Source organism: Pseudorasbora parva, chromosome 19, assembly GCF_024679245.1.
Source record: "Pseudorasbora parva isolate DD20220531a chromosome 19, ASM2467924v1, whole genome shotgun sequence".
Classification (NCBI taxonomy): Eukaryota; Metazoa; Chordata; class Actinopteri; order Cypriniformes; family Gobionidae; genus Pseudorasbora; species Pseudorasbora parva.
In genome coordinates, this window is record NC_090190.1 from 36,945,855 (window position 1) to 36,965,074 (window position 19,220).

Genomic DNA, 19,220 nt, shown 5'->3' on the forward strand with positions numbered 1-19,220 from the left:
CCATTTTATATTAGGTGTTAACTAATGATTTGATACAATGCACTTGTGTCCATACATGTTTTTACATTGTACTTACATTTTTTAAATGTTCTGCCTGAAATTACATCTGGGCCCGTATTTATCAAGCTTCTCAAAGTGCTATTTTAGTCTTAAGTGCTGAGAATTCATGAAATTTACTCCTACTTTCAAACTTAAGTATAAAAGCAAGTTATCAAATTTCTTAAAGCTAAGAATCACTCTTACTCTCCCAGTTATTTAAGACAGCTCGAGCGGTCTCTCAAGTGGTTAAGAGTTGCCAGTAGGGGGCTTGTGATGGCACTGAGGAGACAGAGACGTGCGCAAATCTTTTAAGAGAGGGAGAATGTGTTCGAAATGGTAAAATGGTAAAAAAAAAAAAAAAAAAAATACATTGTTAAAAACAAAATGCTGTTCGACTAATTCAGCAAGCAGTAGCGATCGCTTCTTCCTATTGCCAGTTCTGTTTTATTTTGGAATCCAATGGTGGCTGATTATATATAAAAAAATCTTGGCTATATATAGGCAGGTCAGTTAATAGCACACCAGTTTTAAAAATTCTAATTAAGACATGGATGAAAACATGTTTATCTTTCATTTAAAATGTTTATATTATAATGCATTTTTTTAAATTCTTTATTGTCAAATGTGTGTTGAATGTAAACTCCTCTTAGGAATTTCACCATTCAATGTGAATTTATCTGAGAATATTCTTAAATAAGGACATCTATTCAGTGATTGGTTCATGCCTATGACATCATCCAAAATCATGTTTGTGGCACAGCAAAATATCGTAAATAAACTCTAAGACTGACACTTAAGATTTAGTCATACAATTTACTTAAAATATGACTCTTAAGTCAATTCTTAGCAGTGTTCTTATGAGTAATTCTTAGATGTTTGATAAATACGGGCCCTTTTAGTTAGGGTATAATTACACTGTTGACCCTTTCCTCACACCTAACCCTACCCTTAAACTTACCCATACCACCACACCTGTCCCTAACTTTACCCTTAAACTTACCCACACCACCACACCTGACCCTAACTTTACCCTTAAACTGACCCACACCACCACACCTGTCCCTAACTTTACCCTTAAACTGACCCACACCACCACACCTGACCCTAACTTTACCCTTAAACTTACCCACACCACCACACCTGACCCTAACTTTACCCTTAAACTTACCCATACCACCACACCTGACCCTAACTTTACCCTTAAACTGACCCACACCACCACACCTGACCCTAACTTTACCCTTAAACTGACCCACACCACCACACCTGACCCTAACTTTACCCTTAAACTTACCCACACCACCACACCTGACCCTAACTTTACCCTTAAACTTACCCACACCACCACACCTGTCCCTAACTTTACCCTTAAACTGACCCACACCACCACACCTGACCCTAACTTTACCGTTAAACTGACCCACACCACCACACCTGACCCTAACTTTACCCTTAAACTTACCCACACCACCACACCTGACCCTAACTTTACCCTTAAACTTACCCACACCACCACACCTGTCCCTAACTTTACCCTTAAACTTACCCACACCACCACACCTGACCCTATCTTTAACATTAATCTGACCCACACCACCACACCTGACCCTAACTTTACCCTTAAACTTACCCACACCACCACACCTGACCCTAACTTTACCCTTAAACTTACCCACACCACCACACCTGACCCTAACTTTACCCTTAAACTGACCCACACCACCACACCTGACCCTAACTTTACCCTTAAACTGACCCACACCACCACACCTGTCCCTAACTTTACCCTTAAACTTACCCACACCACCACACCTGACCCTAACTTTACTCTTAAACTGACCCACACCACCACACCTGTCCCTAACTTTACCCTTAAACTGACCCACACCACCACACCTGACCCTAACTTTACCGTTAAACTGACCCACACCACCACACCTGACCCTAACTTTACCCTTAAACTGACCCTCACCACCACACCTGACCCTAACTTTACCCTTAAACTTACCCATACCACCACACCTGACCCTAACTTTACCCTTAAACTGACCCACACCACCACACCTGACCCTAACTTTACCCTTAAACTGACCCACACCACCACACCTGACCCTAACTTTACCCTTAAACTGACCCTCACCACCACACCTGACCCTAACTTTACCCTTAAACTTACCCATACCACCACACCTGACCCTAACTTTACCCTTAAACTGACCCACACCACCACACCTGTCCCTAACTTTACCGTTAAACTGACCCACACCACCACACCTGACCCTAACTTTACCCTTAAACTTACCCACACCACCACACCTGACTCTAACTTTACCGTTAAACTGACCCACACCACCACACCTGACCCTAACTTTACCGTTAAACTGACCCACACCACCACACCTGACCCTAACTTTACCCTTAAACTTACCCACACCACCACACCTGACCCTAACTTTACCCTTAAACTTACCCACACCACCACACCTGACCCTAACTTTAACATTAATCTGACCCACACCACCACACCTGACCCTAACTTTACCCTTAAACTTACCCACACCACCACACCTGACCCTAACTTTACCCTTAAACTTACCTACACCACCACACCTGACCCTAACTTTACCCTTAAACTTACCCACACCACCACACCTGACCCTAACTTTACCCTTAAACTTACCCACACCACCACACCTGACCCTAACTTTACCCTTAAACTTACCCACACCACCACACCTGACCCTAACTTTACCCTTAAACTGACCCACACCACCACACCTGACCCTAACTTTACCCTTAAACTTACCCACACCACCACACCTGTCCCAAACTTTACCCTTAAACTTACCCACACCACCACACCTGTCCCTAACTTTACCCTTAAACTGACCCACACCACCACACCTGACCCTAACTTTACCCTTAAACTTACCCACACCACCACACCTGTCCCTAACTTTACCCTTAAACTGACCCACACCACCACACCTGACCCTAACTTTACCCTTAAACTGACCCACACCACCACACCTGACCCTAACTTTACCCTTAAACTTACCCACACCACCACACCTGACCCTAACTTTACCCTTAAACTTACCCACACCACCACACCTGTCCCTAACTTTACCCTTAAACTGACCCACACCACCACACCTGACCCTAACTTTACCCTTAAACTTACCCACACCACCACACCTGACCCTAACTTTACCCTTAAACTGACCCACACCACCACACCTGACCCTAACTTTACCCTTAAACTGACCCACACCACCACACCTGACCCTAACTTTACCCTTAAACTTACCCACACCACCACACCTGACCCTAACTTTACCCTTAAACTGACCCACACCACCACACCTGACCCTAACTTTACCCTTAAACTTACCCACACCACCACACCTGTCCCTAACTTTACCCTTAAACTGACCCACACCACCACACCTGACCCTAGCTTTACCCTTAAACTTACCCACACCACCACACCTGTCACGCAAATTCATCACCCATTAGAAAACTGCTGTTAAATAAATTAGCAAGAACTATTAACAATATAGTCAAGCCTTACCTTATGACACTTTGTTTTTTGAATTTGAAAAGCAATCAAATGATCCGAAGGGAAGCTGCAGTGAGGCTTACAGTCCATTTTCAAGAAGTAGGCTGCACATTTACATGTCCTTTTCATGTTTTTCGTCAAAATAGGCTATTTGCTAACATATGCATATAATCCAGATTTACCAAATTAATTTGCATCTGGATTGCACGAACCCTTTCATATGCAATGTATTACCTTATCAAACTCATTTCCACAAACGAGACATGCAGATGCAAATGTTGTTCTTTGTGTCATTTACTGGTACGCGTGTCTACCATAAAAGGTCTATACACATGTTGTGTTTCTGCCGGCGCTCACTGCAAGACTACATTATCCAGCATTGTTTAAGAGCTACAGCAAACTACGGCAACTCAACTTGCGGTCGCCATTTCAAAATGTCCATCTCGTCGTAGACTTCTCCTATTGGCTATTGTGACAGGACTGACTTTATTGCAATCTTACTCATCCTAATAAATATCAAACATGTTTAATATGATTGGGGTGAGCCCGATTTGCGTGAGAGCAGATCGGGAGATGCTAGATTTGATCTGTGAACGCCTCACATTACCAGATAATCTGCGCCGAACATCGGAACCGATCAGGGTCCTGGGCAAGATTTTTTCTCTGAGTCTCAGTAGGGGAAAATCAGGCTAAAACTCCTATAGTGTGAGCCAGGCATTAAATGATGACCGAATTTTCATTTTAGGCTGAACTATCCCTTTAAGTTCATCTGTTTTTCACAGTTATTGTCCGCTATTGGCACACTGTTTCACTTGTGTTTGTTGTTAGTGCATTGCCAGAGGTTTTTATTTTTTATTTATGTTAATAAATCAAGTCATATTTTGCCCAACTTGTTCATCCCTGGGATAAAATGTAACAGCCCCACCTCTGAAATAAATAAATAAATGTTTAAATATTTTTTAATGAAAAATGCATGAAACCTTTCATTTGCTATTTTTTTTTTTTTTTTTTTTTTTTTATATGCCAGATGCTTCTTAATGTAAAATTAAAGTGCCAATGCTTTAAAGAGCAAGTCTAAAACTAGTTGACTAGTCTAAAATCATGACCCATCCCTACTGGCAATGCAGACATACACACGCACACACACACACACACACACACACACACACACACACACACACACACACACACACACACACACACACACACACACACACACACACACACACACACACACACACACACACACACACACACACACACACACACACACACTCTGTTACCTAGCCATATCTGCGCATGAGCTGACCTCTTTCAGTAAACAGCAGATTTGCGGATGAAATTAGCATCTCATTTGCATAACATCGACTGTCTTAAAGAGATCTGATTAACTGCATGACATCACAGGAAGCGCGCGCACACACACACACACACTTCACAGCACGGTTTGCTCTCCAATAAAAACCATGTTGGATGAAGGAATCTCATCCTGCTTTTGAAATAAAGCAGTGTCATCTGTGCATCTGACGGGTGGGCTGATGTAATTTTTTGCCATGTTTTTGTCTCACAGTTCCTGTTGAATTGCTCTTTTGCTTTGTGCCAGCTCACAGTGCTGGAACTCCCCTCCCCCCCCCCAACCCCCCAAACACACTCGCTGCCCAGTGTTAATGGATTTGCATATGGAATTTCCATTTTAATTGAATTGAATATGCATGGCATAATTACTGCAGTTTATTAATTTTTCTTAATTATTTATTTACATCCTCAGTATACAGGAGGTGATTTGACAATATTTAAAAGGTGGAAATGGGTCTTTCCTTCCTGCATCTTTTATTCTAAAATTATTATTAACATTAATTATTTTCTATTTTATTAAAACAATTTATAAACTTTTTAAAATTATATTTTTTGATGAATAGAAAGTTCAAGAGAATAGCATTTATTTGAAATATAAATAATAAATGTCTTTACTGTCACTTTTGTTCAATTTAATGTGTCCCTGCTGAATAAAAGTATTAATTTCTTTTAATAAACATTTTAAACATAAACTGTGTGAACAGGCTGTTTTTGCTACTGTACAAATTAATTTATTTAAATTTTATATATATTTATTTAAAAAAGTTGACAGTTGATTTACACTATTTTTAGTTTCGGTTGCAGAGGACGGTGCAAATTCATGCATGTTTCTTTTTTTGTACATTTACGTTAACAGGAAGAAGAACTACGAAAGAGTGGAGAGGCAAAGTATCACCACCTTAACGAAGATCTTCACGTGCTGATCGAGGTGTTCGCTCCCCCCGCCGAAGCATATGCGAGAATGGGTCACGCTCTGGAGGAGATCAAAAAATTCCTTATTCCGGTACGTGTGCATTCAGGTGTGAGTGCGATCTGCTGGACGAAAGCTGAGCGTCAGCATCATGTTTGCTGTAACCTGATTTAACATATTGTTACAGCCACACCAGTTTATTGGTGTGTGTATAATAGTGTGTTGTGGGTGTTTGTGTCTCTGCGTGTGCAATTGAGTGTTTAAATGGGAGCAGGACAGTTTTTTTGTTGTTGTTAAAAATTACACTAATAAAAATTAATCACTGAAGGCCGTAAGTGTAACATAAAAAAATAAAAATAATAATCTTTGAATTTTTACTTTACTTTACATACTTAATTTGGATTTGTAGCTTATCCTGAGCAATCTAGACAAGTTTTTGCAGACATGTGCCTTTCCAATCTACTATTTAAGTTACATTTACTTAAAGGGTTAGTTCATCCAAAAATAAAAATAATTTAATTAATTACTCACCCTCATGTCGTTGGACACCCGTAAGACCTTCGTTCATCTTCAGAACACAAATGAAGATATTTTTGTTGAAAGCTGATGGCTGAGAAAGGCTTCAGAAAGGCCTCCATTGGCATTCAGTACATTTCCACTGACCCACTCACAAGACCCATAAAGGCACTAAAGACATCGATACAAAGTCCATCTCACTACAGTGGCTGTACAATAATTCTACAAAGCGACGAAAATAGTTATTGTGCGCACAAAAATCACAATAACGACTTTATCCACAAAGTTATTGTCTTCTGTGTAGGTCTCTGACGTGAACTCACGTGATAGCGGCGCTCCTCCTCTTCCGGGTCATATATTGAACGGCGGAGCTGCGTCATATTCTCGCGCATGCGTTGAGTTCACGTCAATAACTTGGTGGATAAAGTCGTTATTTAGATTTTTTGCGCGCACAATAACTATTTTCGGTGCATTGTAACATTATTGTACAGCCACTGTAGTGAGATGGACTTTGTTTCGATGTCTTTAGTGCCTTTATGGGTCTTGTGAGTGGGTCAGTGGAAATATACTGAATGCCAATGGAGGCCTTTCTGAAGCCTTTCTCAGCCATCAGCTTTCAACAAAAATATCTTCATTTGTGTTCTGAAGATGAACGAAGGTCTTACGGGTGTCCAACCTCATGAGGGTGAGTAATTAATGAAATCATTTTTATTTTTGGGTAAACTAACCCTTTAAAATATGTACTGCTGGATTTGGCTGATGCACTGAACCCTTTTTACATGATGATGATTTATTTTTCCATATTTCAACATAAATCTAGCAATTTGTCTCATGTATCATATTTTAGGGTATGAATTTATAACTTGCTCTTGACGTGTCACGATGCACTGCTTGCATCTCGCTGTACTCTTGTCTTTATTTATATCCTTGTTTGGAAAGTTTTTTTTTGTTTCTGTTACTGCTAAAATAGAAACACTCAGTCAAAACGAGGATGTTTGCTGCTTGTTCAATATTATACTTAAATTAACATTTTGTCACAACTTAATTTTATTGTGTACAATCTACTTACTATGTTTAAGGAGATTTCTGAAATCTCCTTAAAAATCTCCTTGAAATCTTTCTTGAAATCATTTAAGGGTGCATGTTGAAGACATGTCTATTTGGTCAAACACAAATTAGATAAGTTCAAAATACTTAGACTGATGCAAATAGTTGCCTCAATTTTTTTGAGTAAAACCAAGGCAATATTTTTTTACGGTGAAGAAGTAAAATGCTTTACTAATTCAGACACTATGCATATATACTCATGTTTGCACAGCATTGACTTTATGTATATAATATCTCACAAGCCACATCTGTTATGCTAATGAAAAGCTAGATTGAATGCTACTAATATATAAAATGCTTCCTCTTGGGGAAAAACACATGTTGGTGCGTGTTTGGGGTTGCAGGGGGCATATATTTCCCCTTGAGAAACAAGTGGACCATTAATGCACGTTTCAGCTCATTAACCAGCGCCCATATGTGTGTGTGTCGTGCAGGACTATAATGATGAGATCAGACAGGCTCAGCTACAGGAGCTGACCTATCTGAATGGCGGCTCGGAGGACGCAAAAGTCCCGGCGACGAGAGGCAAAACCAGCACACGAGGAAGAGCAACACCAGCGCCGGGACCGCACAGGTATGGCTGATACAATGTGTTTTCATGCGCTCAATTGAGGCGGATACACTTTTTATCTGATAAGAAGACATGCACCAGCCTGAGGTCGTTATAATCAGATTCTAGTCAGAATATGAGTCTGATACTGCTCCACTGGGCTGTGATTATGGGGCGTGTTTCAACTGAACCATCAGTTAGATAAACCTAAAACCTTTCAGAGCAACAGAGTAAGTGACGTATGTTGACTTGAGCAACGCATAGCTGTCAACAGAACTCTATTCTAGGTATAAGAAGAAGATGAGTGTAATGATCTTTGCCAGTGTGGTAAAAATAATTTCAGTATACACGGAGTTCTTACCAACACGATCATCATTTTTGAGAGAAATAGTAAAGGTGAATGCATGTACGAACAAGTTAGGATAAGTTTAGGATTAGAACGAATTCAACCCAAGCGCTCTTTGGTGACGTGGATGATTACGTTACTGTTGATCATCTGTCCATCATCGTATAAAGCCTACTCTGACAATTTGATCAGTCCGCCCGGCTCTGGTTCACCAGCTGACCAATTTCATCGCACAGCATCTTAAATGTTGGTTTGGTGGTTTTGAAATGCCTGACCCTAAGCGCTGTATCATACACCCAGCGCAATGCAACACCAGGAGCAACGCAAGTGTTTTTTGGCTGTTTTTCAGCATGACACAGTTATCATTTTCCCATCTGGTCTGAAAACGAGGTGTGTTCTGGCGCTTTGTTGCCGCGTTTCTATTCTGAGGCAACTGAAAATTGACTGTGCCACTGACCAACAAAAACCTGGTCTAAAGTCAATGCTACAGTATTTTCTGTTATTTAAAGGGCACATTATATAGGCGGGTGCACAGAATGCATACACTCTGTTTATTACACACACAGGGATGCGCAGCAGCACACAAACATGTTCAAAACATTGTTCAAAACACATGTTAAAAATAAAAGGATTCCAAAAAATGAATATTAAAATTCATAAAGTTTGGATGAAAACAAAGCTACTGAGATCCTTTAGCATATATACTTCAAAACGGCAGGAACAAATGTGAACAAGGCAAATTAACTCCTTAATAATTTCACCTTCTCAGTTCATTATATTTTTAAACTCCACTGAGTGTTTAGTGCGGTATAACTGCCAGATTTATTCTAATATGGACTGACGCTAAAGTCATTTCCTCAAATTATTCTCATTTTCATCATAGTTAGAGAGGAAAATTCAATCAAACCATTAAAGTAATCTTCCAGTAGAGCAGAGGTTTCCAAACTTTTTAGAGAGGCATTCATCATCCTTCTGCATACCCCTTCTCTTCCACTCACACTACAGTCACACCTTTTTCATTAAGGGATAATATTTTCCCCCTTAAATTGGTTGTCAAGTGCCAACAACCCCCAAAGTTAATTGATGGGGAATAAAACAAAGTGATATTTTTAAAACTCTGAACCTGAAAATATGAAAGTTTTGACATTTTAAATAGTTTTGCTTCATGGGAATGGGATGACACTTGTAATGACTTTTGTCGCAGTAGCTATGTGAACACACACACACACACATACACACACACACATACACACACACACACACACACACACACACACACACACACACACACACACACACACACACACACACACACACACACACACACACACACACACACACACACACACACACACACAAGCACACACACACACAAACATATTAGGGGTAAGTCGACATTTATGTCGACGTTGACTAGTCGCTGATGACGTCATTAATGAACAAATAAACCAAAACCTCGAGCTGAGACTCGAACTCAGGTTTTCTTGTACACAGGACAGCTGTGGCATATGACACAGCGCTGCCCATAAGGTTATTGCTCCTACATAACAGCGTTTGTATCAGTTCTTTGGCCTTATGGTCGTTATATTTCTCACAGATTTCTGCTCGTTCTGAATCAGATACAGATAAAGTAGCACAATAAAGATTACATGTATATGAATGCATTAGTAAATGTGTGTGAATTAATTCTACCTGGCATCGTCTCTCTGGTAATAGTGAAGCTGTGAGTTTTAGTTATCAAGAAATATATGCTAGAACTTTTCAGTTTCTAAGCAATTTTATTGATAAATCACAGAACAGTGTTGACAATACATTTCTGCACTACTGAATGCCTTTGGGTGAGGCGCGAAATCTCCGCATGATCAGGTTATGTGTGTGTGTTGCCATCGCATGCAGTTTAGCGCGATGATTAACTTACGTGTACAATAAGCGTGCATTCTCCCGATCAATTTTGAGCATCCATATGGTAATCAAACATGTCTTGTGGAGAGCTCTTGAAGTATGTATTTATTTGTCATTTTTAACTGTTTAAAACAGAGCCTGCGTTTCAGGAAATGGCTTATCCTGTTGTGCCATCTATAGGCCAGCGACTCGTCAACGTCAAGCTTAAAGAGTCATGACAGAGCATTAAGGTCGACTAGTCGGTGCAACCCTTAATATATATATATAAACCTTAATATATATATATATATATATATATATATATATATATATGTATATATATATATATATATATATATATATATATATATATATATATATATATATATATATATATATATATATATATATATATATATATATATATATATATATATATATATATATGTATATATATATATTGTAATCAGATCAGACCCAGATTAAACAAGATGTGATAAAGCATACCTGTTCATTTTTGTTACATTTTTATTGAATTTTGATGTAATGTGTAACAAAATGTCCTCCTTTGTGATTAGGTTTGACTGCAGTCAAATGAATGCAAAAACTGACACTTCAAATCAACATTAAACATTTTTTGAGAATGCCTAAGTATAAATCTATGACTACAGAAATCACCACAATTGGTCATCATTTTAAATCTGGTACAGCTCAAAATCATACAATGTGTACTGGGCATAAGCAAGTCATTGAGTCATTCATTCAGTAACAAGGCACGTGGCTGTATTTATGAACGGGTCATTGAATCATTAACTCCCGAATCATTTAAAGTCGCAGATTCGTTCAGTAATGAAACCCCGCTGTGTGTTGCTTGAAGGCACATAACAGTTCTACTGTGGCTTTCATTGGGTTTATTTATCTCCAAGTAGAGCAAACAATATTGACAATACTGTGTTTAAAATGTACGTCATTAAATATCACCTTTTTGCTTGCTCAGATGTAGAGGGGGCGTTCCTCCACCTCAGGCTGCAGTTCCGCGGGGGGTTGCGCCCAGAGGAGCTCCGCCCAGCAGGGTTCCGTCCAGCAGAGGAAGGGGCGTTCCCTCACAGAGAGCACGAGGAGCTCCGCCCCCTCCTGGGTACAGACCTCCCCCTCCGGCCGTGCAGGATACCTACGGTGAATATGTAAGTAGCTGTAACATCCTTCACTACAGACCTCACTCTCCTCAGGGACTCTAACAAAGAGTATATAGTATGCAAGGTCAGAATGTTGACGGGATGATGTAAGGTGACTATTTCTGCTGTATTTTTGAAAAATCCATTAATGTATGCCTTAAAACGTAATATTGCTCACAAAAACTTTTACAACTCAAGATTAATTTTGAATGCTCATTATCTCATACTTAATTGTATGAAATTGTACTTTTTTATTTTATATTTAATTGTATTATTATTAATACTTTGAGCATTGAGTTATATATATATATATATATATATATATATATATATATATATATATATATATATACATACATTTATATATAAATTATAAATTATACATTAAACCTATATAGAATTATATACATAAATACATTTTATTAATTTTATTGTATTACTTAAACATTTTATTTTAAGTTAGTTGCCAATGTAAAATTTTAGGCTAAAAGTTGTCATCTAATATTTTTATTTTATTTTGTTTCTGATTCATTTAAATTAACAAAAGTGAATAATAACGGCGTTGTATGGAACTTGGAATTATTTTTGTGCAGAAGCAACAAAATGTTTGTGCCGGTACAGTCATTTTAGTCCTCTGTCTAGACAGTAAGTGTGATCTATGATATATGTCTATAATAGCTAGTGTTTTATTGTTGACATTTCTCATATCGATAAATTATATAAAACAAACTCAATAGCCAAAGCTCTCACAGAAATGAATGTTTTCCGACACTGATCTCATTTGTCAGTCGTAATAGAACAGTACATGGCGCGGCCGTCTACCGGAGACATCCTAAATCATTTCATCTGCTTGATTTACTCGTTTTTGTTTGCGATTATGTGGAAAATGTCTTATTTGCTTGCCTGCTTCTGACACCATTATAGATTACCTCTGCTTTGAGTTTTAATTCATCAGAGAAAGTTGTAAAATAACCAGTTCAAATACATTTGGGCTTATTTGAATGTTGGCCAGCCCCTCTCGACGCCGCGCGTCTCAGAGGTCTTCTGGCTCGCGCGTGGCATATTTAACAGATGGCGGGCCCTGAGAGGTGGGTGGAGTTGGCACACCGCCCCACAATGCCCGTAATCTAACCACATCTGACAGGTTTATTTAGGGGGCGCCGTTGGAATGCGCTGGGGTCAGAGGAAACGACTCAGTCGCCAGCTGTTCCCTATCGTTTCCACGGCCTCCAAACATACGTCTGTGCAGGAGCCTGAAACACTGGGAACGATTCGAACATCTGTGGGATGATAAATCTGAAGCTGTCACTCTGAATCAGTGTTTGGATACTTCTCGTCAGGAGCGAACTCAAAACGAGATCTTTTGACTGTCCTGAGAGTTTTTGACCAGTCATGAGAAATTAACAAGACCTCTTTGTAGAGGAATAGTGGTGGATAGATGGATAGTGATGGAATGCTGTCATTATCTTCTCATCCTCATGCCATTCCAAACAAGTTCCACTGAATAATTCGACATTTCCAGATTGTCGAATTGTTGATATTCTTGATGCTGATCTGCTGTAGTTCATTACACACATTTTTATTTGTTGCTAGAATGAAAAAACTAAAATGTTACATTTTTAGGTTGGTCTACCTCAGCGGTTTAACAGAGTCAGAATGAGTGAGATGGCCGGCCCGTCTGGCACCAACAACCGTGCCACGCTCAAAATTGCTTAAATCACCTTTCTTTCCCATTCTGACATTCAGTTTGGAGTTCAGGAGATTGTCTTGACCAGGACCACACCCCTAAATGTATTGAAGCAACTGCCATGTGATTGGTTGATTAGATAATTGCCTTAATGAGAAATTGAACAGGTGTTCCTAATAATCCTTTAAGTGAGTGTGTATATATACTTCATAACTACAATAGAACGTTTACAGTTCTTTATTTCCTTTAAATCCTTTTAATACTTTAATAATTGAATTACTTTAAATAAACCAATAAGACCAATTACCCTCCCCCCTCCCCACGCAACCCCCCCCCCCCCCCAAAAAAATATAATATATATATATATATATATATATATATATATATTATATATATACATTGTCAGAAATCATATTCTGTAGTTGTATGAACTATTTTTTTAGTGTAGTGTGTAATGTGTGTTTGTCCTTTTTTGATGCTTGATCGACGTGTTTACAGTGAACTGTCATTGTATGTAAAATATACATGCAAAATGAGTTCCATGGGGAAAAAAATAACTACTCAGGGTTTGGAACAAAATCACTACATCTTAATCTGTTGCTTTTTTATTGAGAAAACTCTATTTTTTATGTAAGCTTTGGCTGTGTGGATCACATTGTGCCCAAGGTGTTGTCATTGGTATTTCATGTATCTATTGTGACAGCTTTAGACTCAAGAGTGTCTTTTAGTACCCATATTGTTGGATGACATCAGTTTATCAGGGTTGAACAAAAGAGTGTCTTGAAGACTTACAATATGGTCATATTTTTGTTGGCTTTCAAAATAACTCTTTTGAACATGATTCAATTTCAGACAGTGGTTTCATGTGATTGAAACAAGTAAAACCCAAAAGAAACAACCATGTACAACTAACTTGAAGCATGATGGGGTCTGTATCGTTTTTAATCATACTTTTAAACTTCGGGTTTCGGGTAGTAACCCGAGAACAAAAAGAAATACAAAATTCGACTGCTTTACGGCATACACGTCACTTCCACCAACACCCACACTTCCTTAAATTCAGACGTGCATGCCCAACTTTGTTCGTCGGATAATATAGTCATGTCCGAAGCAGCACAGGTTTTGTTGGAGGAAAGCAATAAGAGGAAACGAAAAAGTGATATGATTAAAGGCAGGACGAGGATCAACATGTGACCAGTGTTTGCTCGTTGGCGTGAGCTGAAGGAGGCGTGCCCGACCGATGCTGTCCTGCTTGTTACGGTGATTACCTACCACTCAAACATTGAACTGAAGTATCATATAGATTCTGTAAAACGGTAACCAATAGACTACTATAATGACGCTGGCTTGTAAACGTGAGCATCGTGATTATTTGGCGTTTGAAAAAAATAAAACCCATGAAATTATATTCATATAACATGCTGAAACATATGCCACTGACTGTAACGTTACCTGGGATGAAGACATTTCACACGCGCCGCCAGAAGAACACCTGCATGCGAACTCCTCCTGCAGTGTTCAGGTTAACTGTTAGTGCTGCACCAACCCGCGGGCCGCTTTTATGAAGTTATTTGGCCCGCCCCGCACCACTGTATATATTTTTACAAACCCGCCCGCACCCGCGACCATTAAATAGACATACGGGGTCCGCATTATTTCAGGGCTATCTGTCATGTCAACAAATGCACGCGCGATGGCATCCCCTGTTGTAGGAGGACAGCTTACGACAGTAGTTGAGGACATTATTTTTTCCCAACTAGGGGGATCCCGAAGAGCAAAAGTTACCAAGTGCTGCTTTAAATACAGAGTTTTTATTTCATGAATTACATGTAATTAATTGTATTAATTATTCAAATAATCTTACAATTAATGGGACGTGTCATTTTTCGCCACTAGATGTCGCCTAATCGAAAACTAAGTCGTAGCTTGAGGACGGCGAGATTGAGCACGGATTGATGGGAGATCTCGTCTTCACCTCACAGCCGGTGGGAAAGAATCGGGATGGGACTCAGGCAGAAATCCTGTTTATTATTAACGTTACTGTAGTATATAAACACTGTAGTAGTGATAATGAGACAAAGTCGCCACTTCTGCTTCTTCCGGTCACGTGTATGTGAGGTAACGCAGCACTGTTTTATCATATTAGATACATTTGAGAGTGTTGATAATTATGTTCTAATGTTGTGTTCGCTTGGCAGCAACTAGGAGGCACTTGTTGCTCTGCAGTAAGCTAGATTGATATTAGGCATGGTAAAACATGGTACTCGCAATAAATTAAGAAAACCAGATTTAAACCATAAGACTAAAGGCGTTCGCATACCGGACCTGAAGCTCAGCGCCGCGCCACGTCTTTAAAATTTGAACACGTTTTCAATGAGTGTACACACTGACGGCGGCATTCGGCGCCTGTCCGCGGTGACTCAGGAAGTTGTTTTAAATCCTGCCGCGCCACAGAGCTCCATTTCAAGGTTTTATATTAAATGTATATTAAATGTCAATGTACATACTGATTTCACCCTGTCCTACAAGATACACCCATCATGCAGCTCTTCTGTCAGAAGTCGATTTTAAACTGAGCTTGCGTGTTTATAATGTGCGCGTCCGGTGTGAGATACCTGAAACGCGGTGCTGAGCTTCTGGTGTACGACCCCTTAAGGCCCAATCCCAATTCTATTTTATAGCCCTTTGCCTACCCATACCAGTACCCATACCCCTACATCTACGGCTTCCCCTTTCCCTTCCCCTTCTGCCCCCCCCCCCCCCCCCCCCCCGAGTGGCAAGACATCAGGCACGAGCACGTTTAACAAATTACTCACTCCCAACGTTGTTTTGCACTTTATTTGGAATGAAGAAAACGGCGCTCGTTTTCAATTCAAAAACGTACAAGCCTTCGAGTTTCCTAAGATGATACATAATGATGCGACGGCTATTACCAGACCAAGCTCAAATTAAGATTGAACACTGGTCTGGGAGTCTGCTATGTATTTTCTACTGCACAAGAGGCGTGATCAACGGGCATAGTTCAAATGACGCAATTGGAAAGTCCTTCAAACAATCAGAAAAATGATCCATCGCTTCTCTATCCATCATCGTGTTAAACCCTCTAATAGCACGCCAGGTGGATAAGCCGGTTTATGATTGGTCCTCACAAATGTTTAACAGGAACAGGATAGAAAAATGTACAGGTTTCTAGCCTGAGCTTTAGCCAAAAGAGAGTCAAGACACCGCTACCCCTTCACGTGAAATCTTAAAACGAAGGGGTAGGGGACACGGAAGAGTTATGGGGTAGAAATGGGATTTGGCCTAACTGTGTTTAGCTATATAACAATTCATTTTCTGTGGATGAATGTATCCAAACAGTGTTTCCATGGATAAATAAAAAATAAATAAAACCAGAAACCGAGGGTAACGCGGGTATGATGTCATTGATAGACGACGCACGGACACGTGTCCTGGTTAAAATGGCTTATTTCTCTGGATTTAAACATTGTTGGAAACATTTGGGATAATGTAAGTACACAAGTCAACAAAATGTATAACACTGTTCTAGTGTTTTTGGTATATTTTATTTTTGTCTTTAATACTATAAATAGCTAAACCGAACATTGTATTTTACGCATTTTTATGAACTAATTTATAAATGATCAAATTCTTAATTATCTAAAACCCCCATGTTAATATGTTTATTAATTGATTATTTGATTCATTTTGAATTTTTAGACTGAATTATTTATTTCGCTATTGACGAATTTGGTCTCCATATATGTTTTCTTTACATACACTTTTCTACTTCTTATGCCGTTTGTGTTTTCATCTCCATCCGATTTCTTTAGCCAATCACATCTAATGTTACCATTCAGATTTACGAGGGTCAACCGATCATATCCACTCTTAGCGTCTGACTTTTGTGAATCACTTTCGCCTGTCCCAAGTCTGGAAAGAAAATATGCATCAAATCAAAAAGCCTGCATGATTAATACATCTCAAACGTGGTTACATATCTTTATCTTTACCAAGCTCTGGGAATGAACTGAGGTCAGCATGAATACATCTCTGCAATTTGAAAACATTTTGATCAGATTATCGCAAATCAAGAAGCTAAAATACATTTTAAAGGCACCAAATTTGATTCCAAGCATGTTTGTTGGTGGATCTCCTCGCCCCTGTGTAAGTCATTAATATGAAGTAATTGCATTGGCTGTTGGCTCCCTCTCAGGGGCCGTTCTGATACCTGAGTCACTCTCTGAGGAAGGTTGCAATAATACCATTATGGGATGCATTATCCCTCTCTGTATCTCAGACCCTCTGCTTCCACAATCAAAACCGCTTGTCACTTTGGTTTATCCTCATAATTACTGAGCCGGCTGCGATGCTATCTCTCCTTTGGTCGAGTGCTGAAATGATTTCCATTGTCACCCGTGTTGTGTTATGAATGCCCGTGTCCAGCATGATGTTTTTCGAACCAACACAAATCACGGGTTTGTTTCCCAACAGGGCTGTACAGCGAGACATATGGGCTCGCCTCTGGGCTCCTCGGATTCCTCAGTTGAGCCGTTTCGTTCTGTCCACGCTGCTTTTTATCACGCTGAAGTACTTTAGTGACATGCAGACCCATGTGAGAGTTGTTATTGAGTAAGTGTCAACATTTCAAAACATTCCTGAGCCTCTGGTTTTTAACTTTAAAGGTCTCTGTTTTTAGGAGGTGTTTGACACTTTTGGTTGAAAGTAGTGAGAGGGGACAATCAAAAGAGGTCAAGATCCGATTAGATTTTAAATCAGTGTGACGACAATCTGATCTATCTATCTATCTATCTATCTATCTATCTATCTATCTATCTATCTATCTATCTATCTATCTATCTATCTATCTATCTATCTATCTATCTATCTATCTATCTATCTATCTATCTATCTATCTATCTATCTATCTATCTGTCTGTCTGTCTGTCTGTCTGTCTGTCTGTCTGTCTGTCTGTCTGTCTGTCTGTCTGTCTGTCTGTCTGTCTGTCCGTCCGTCCGTCCGTCCGTCCGTCCGTCCGTCCGTCCGTCCGTCCGTCCGTTCAATCATTCATTCATTCATTCATTCATCCATCCATCCATCCATCCATCCATCCATCCATCCATCCATCCATCCATCCATCCATCCATCCACTCCATAAATCCATCCATCCATCCATGTCGGTCGGTCTCTTTAAATCCATCCATCCATGTCGGTTTGTCTCCATAATTCCATCCATCCATCCATCCATCCATCCATCCATCCATCCATCCATCCATCCATCCATCCATCCATCCATCCATCCATCCTGGTCGGTCTTCATAAATCCATCCATCCATCCATCCATCCATCCATCCATCCATGTCGGTCAGTCTCCATAAATCCATCCATCCATCCATGTCGGTCGGTCTCCATAAATCCATCCATCCATGTCGGTCAGTCTCCATAAATCCATCCATCCATCCATGTCGGTTGGTCTCCATAAATCCATCCATCCATGTCGGTTGGTCTCCATAAATCCATCCATCCATCCATCCATCCATCCATCCATCCATCCATCCATCCATCCATCCATCCATCCATCCATCTATCCATCCATCCATCCATCCATCCATCCATCCATCCATCCATACATGTTGGTTGGTCTCCATAAATCCATCCATCCATCCACGTTAGTTGGTCTCCATAAATCCATCCTTCCATTCATCCATCCTTGTCAGTCAATCTCCATATATCCATCCATCCATGTTGGTTGGTCTCCATAAATCCATCTGTCCATCCATGTCTGTCTGTCTACATAACTGCATCCATCCATCTATCCATCCATGTCTGTCTGTCTACATAACTACATCCATCTATCCATCCATGTCGGTCGGTCTCCATAAATCCATCTATCCATCCATGTTGGTTGATCTCCATAAATCCATCTGTCCATCCATGTCTGTCTGTCTACATAACTACATCCATCTATCCATCCATGTCGGTCGGTCTCCATAAATCCATCTATCCATCCATGTTGGTTGATCTCCATAAATCCATCTGTCCATCCATGTCTGTCTGTCTACATAACTACATCCATCTATCCATCCATGT

General features: G+C 39.8%; 1 protein-coding gene across 2 annotated transcripts in view; it reads left to right on the plus strand.

Annotated features, from left to right (window-relative positions):
* The window catches only part of khdrbs3 (KH domain containing, RNA binding, signal transduction associated 3), a 202,938-nt gene that overhangs the window by 133,954 nt on the left and 49,764 nt on the right, over positions 1-19,220 (plus strand). For both annotated transcript variants that reach the window (XR_010899244.1, XM_067425666.1), the window contains exons 4-6: positions 5,814-5,960; positions 7,925-8,064; positions 11,265-11,451. Coding sequence is in view for 1 of the 2 variants with exons in the window: in XM_067425666.1 (XP_067281767.1) it covers positions 5,814-5,960; positions 7,925-8,064; positions 11,265-11,451 (474 nt within the window). In the remaining variant the exon portion in view is untranslated. The remainder of the gene's footprint in view (positions 1-5,813; positions 5,961-7,924; positions 8,065-11,264; positions 11,452-19,220) is intronic.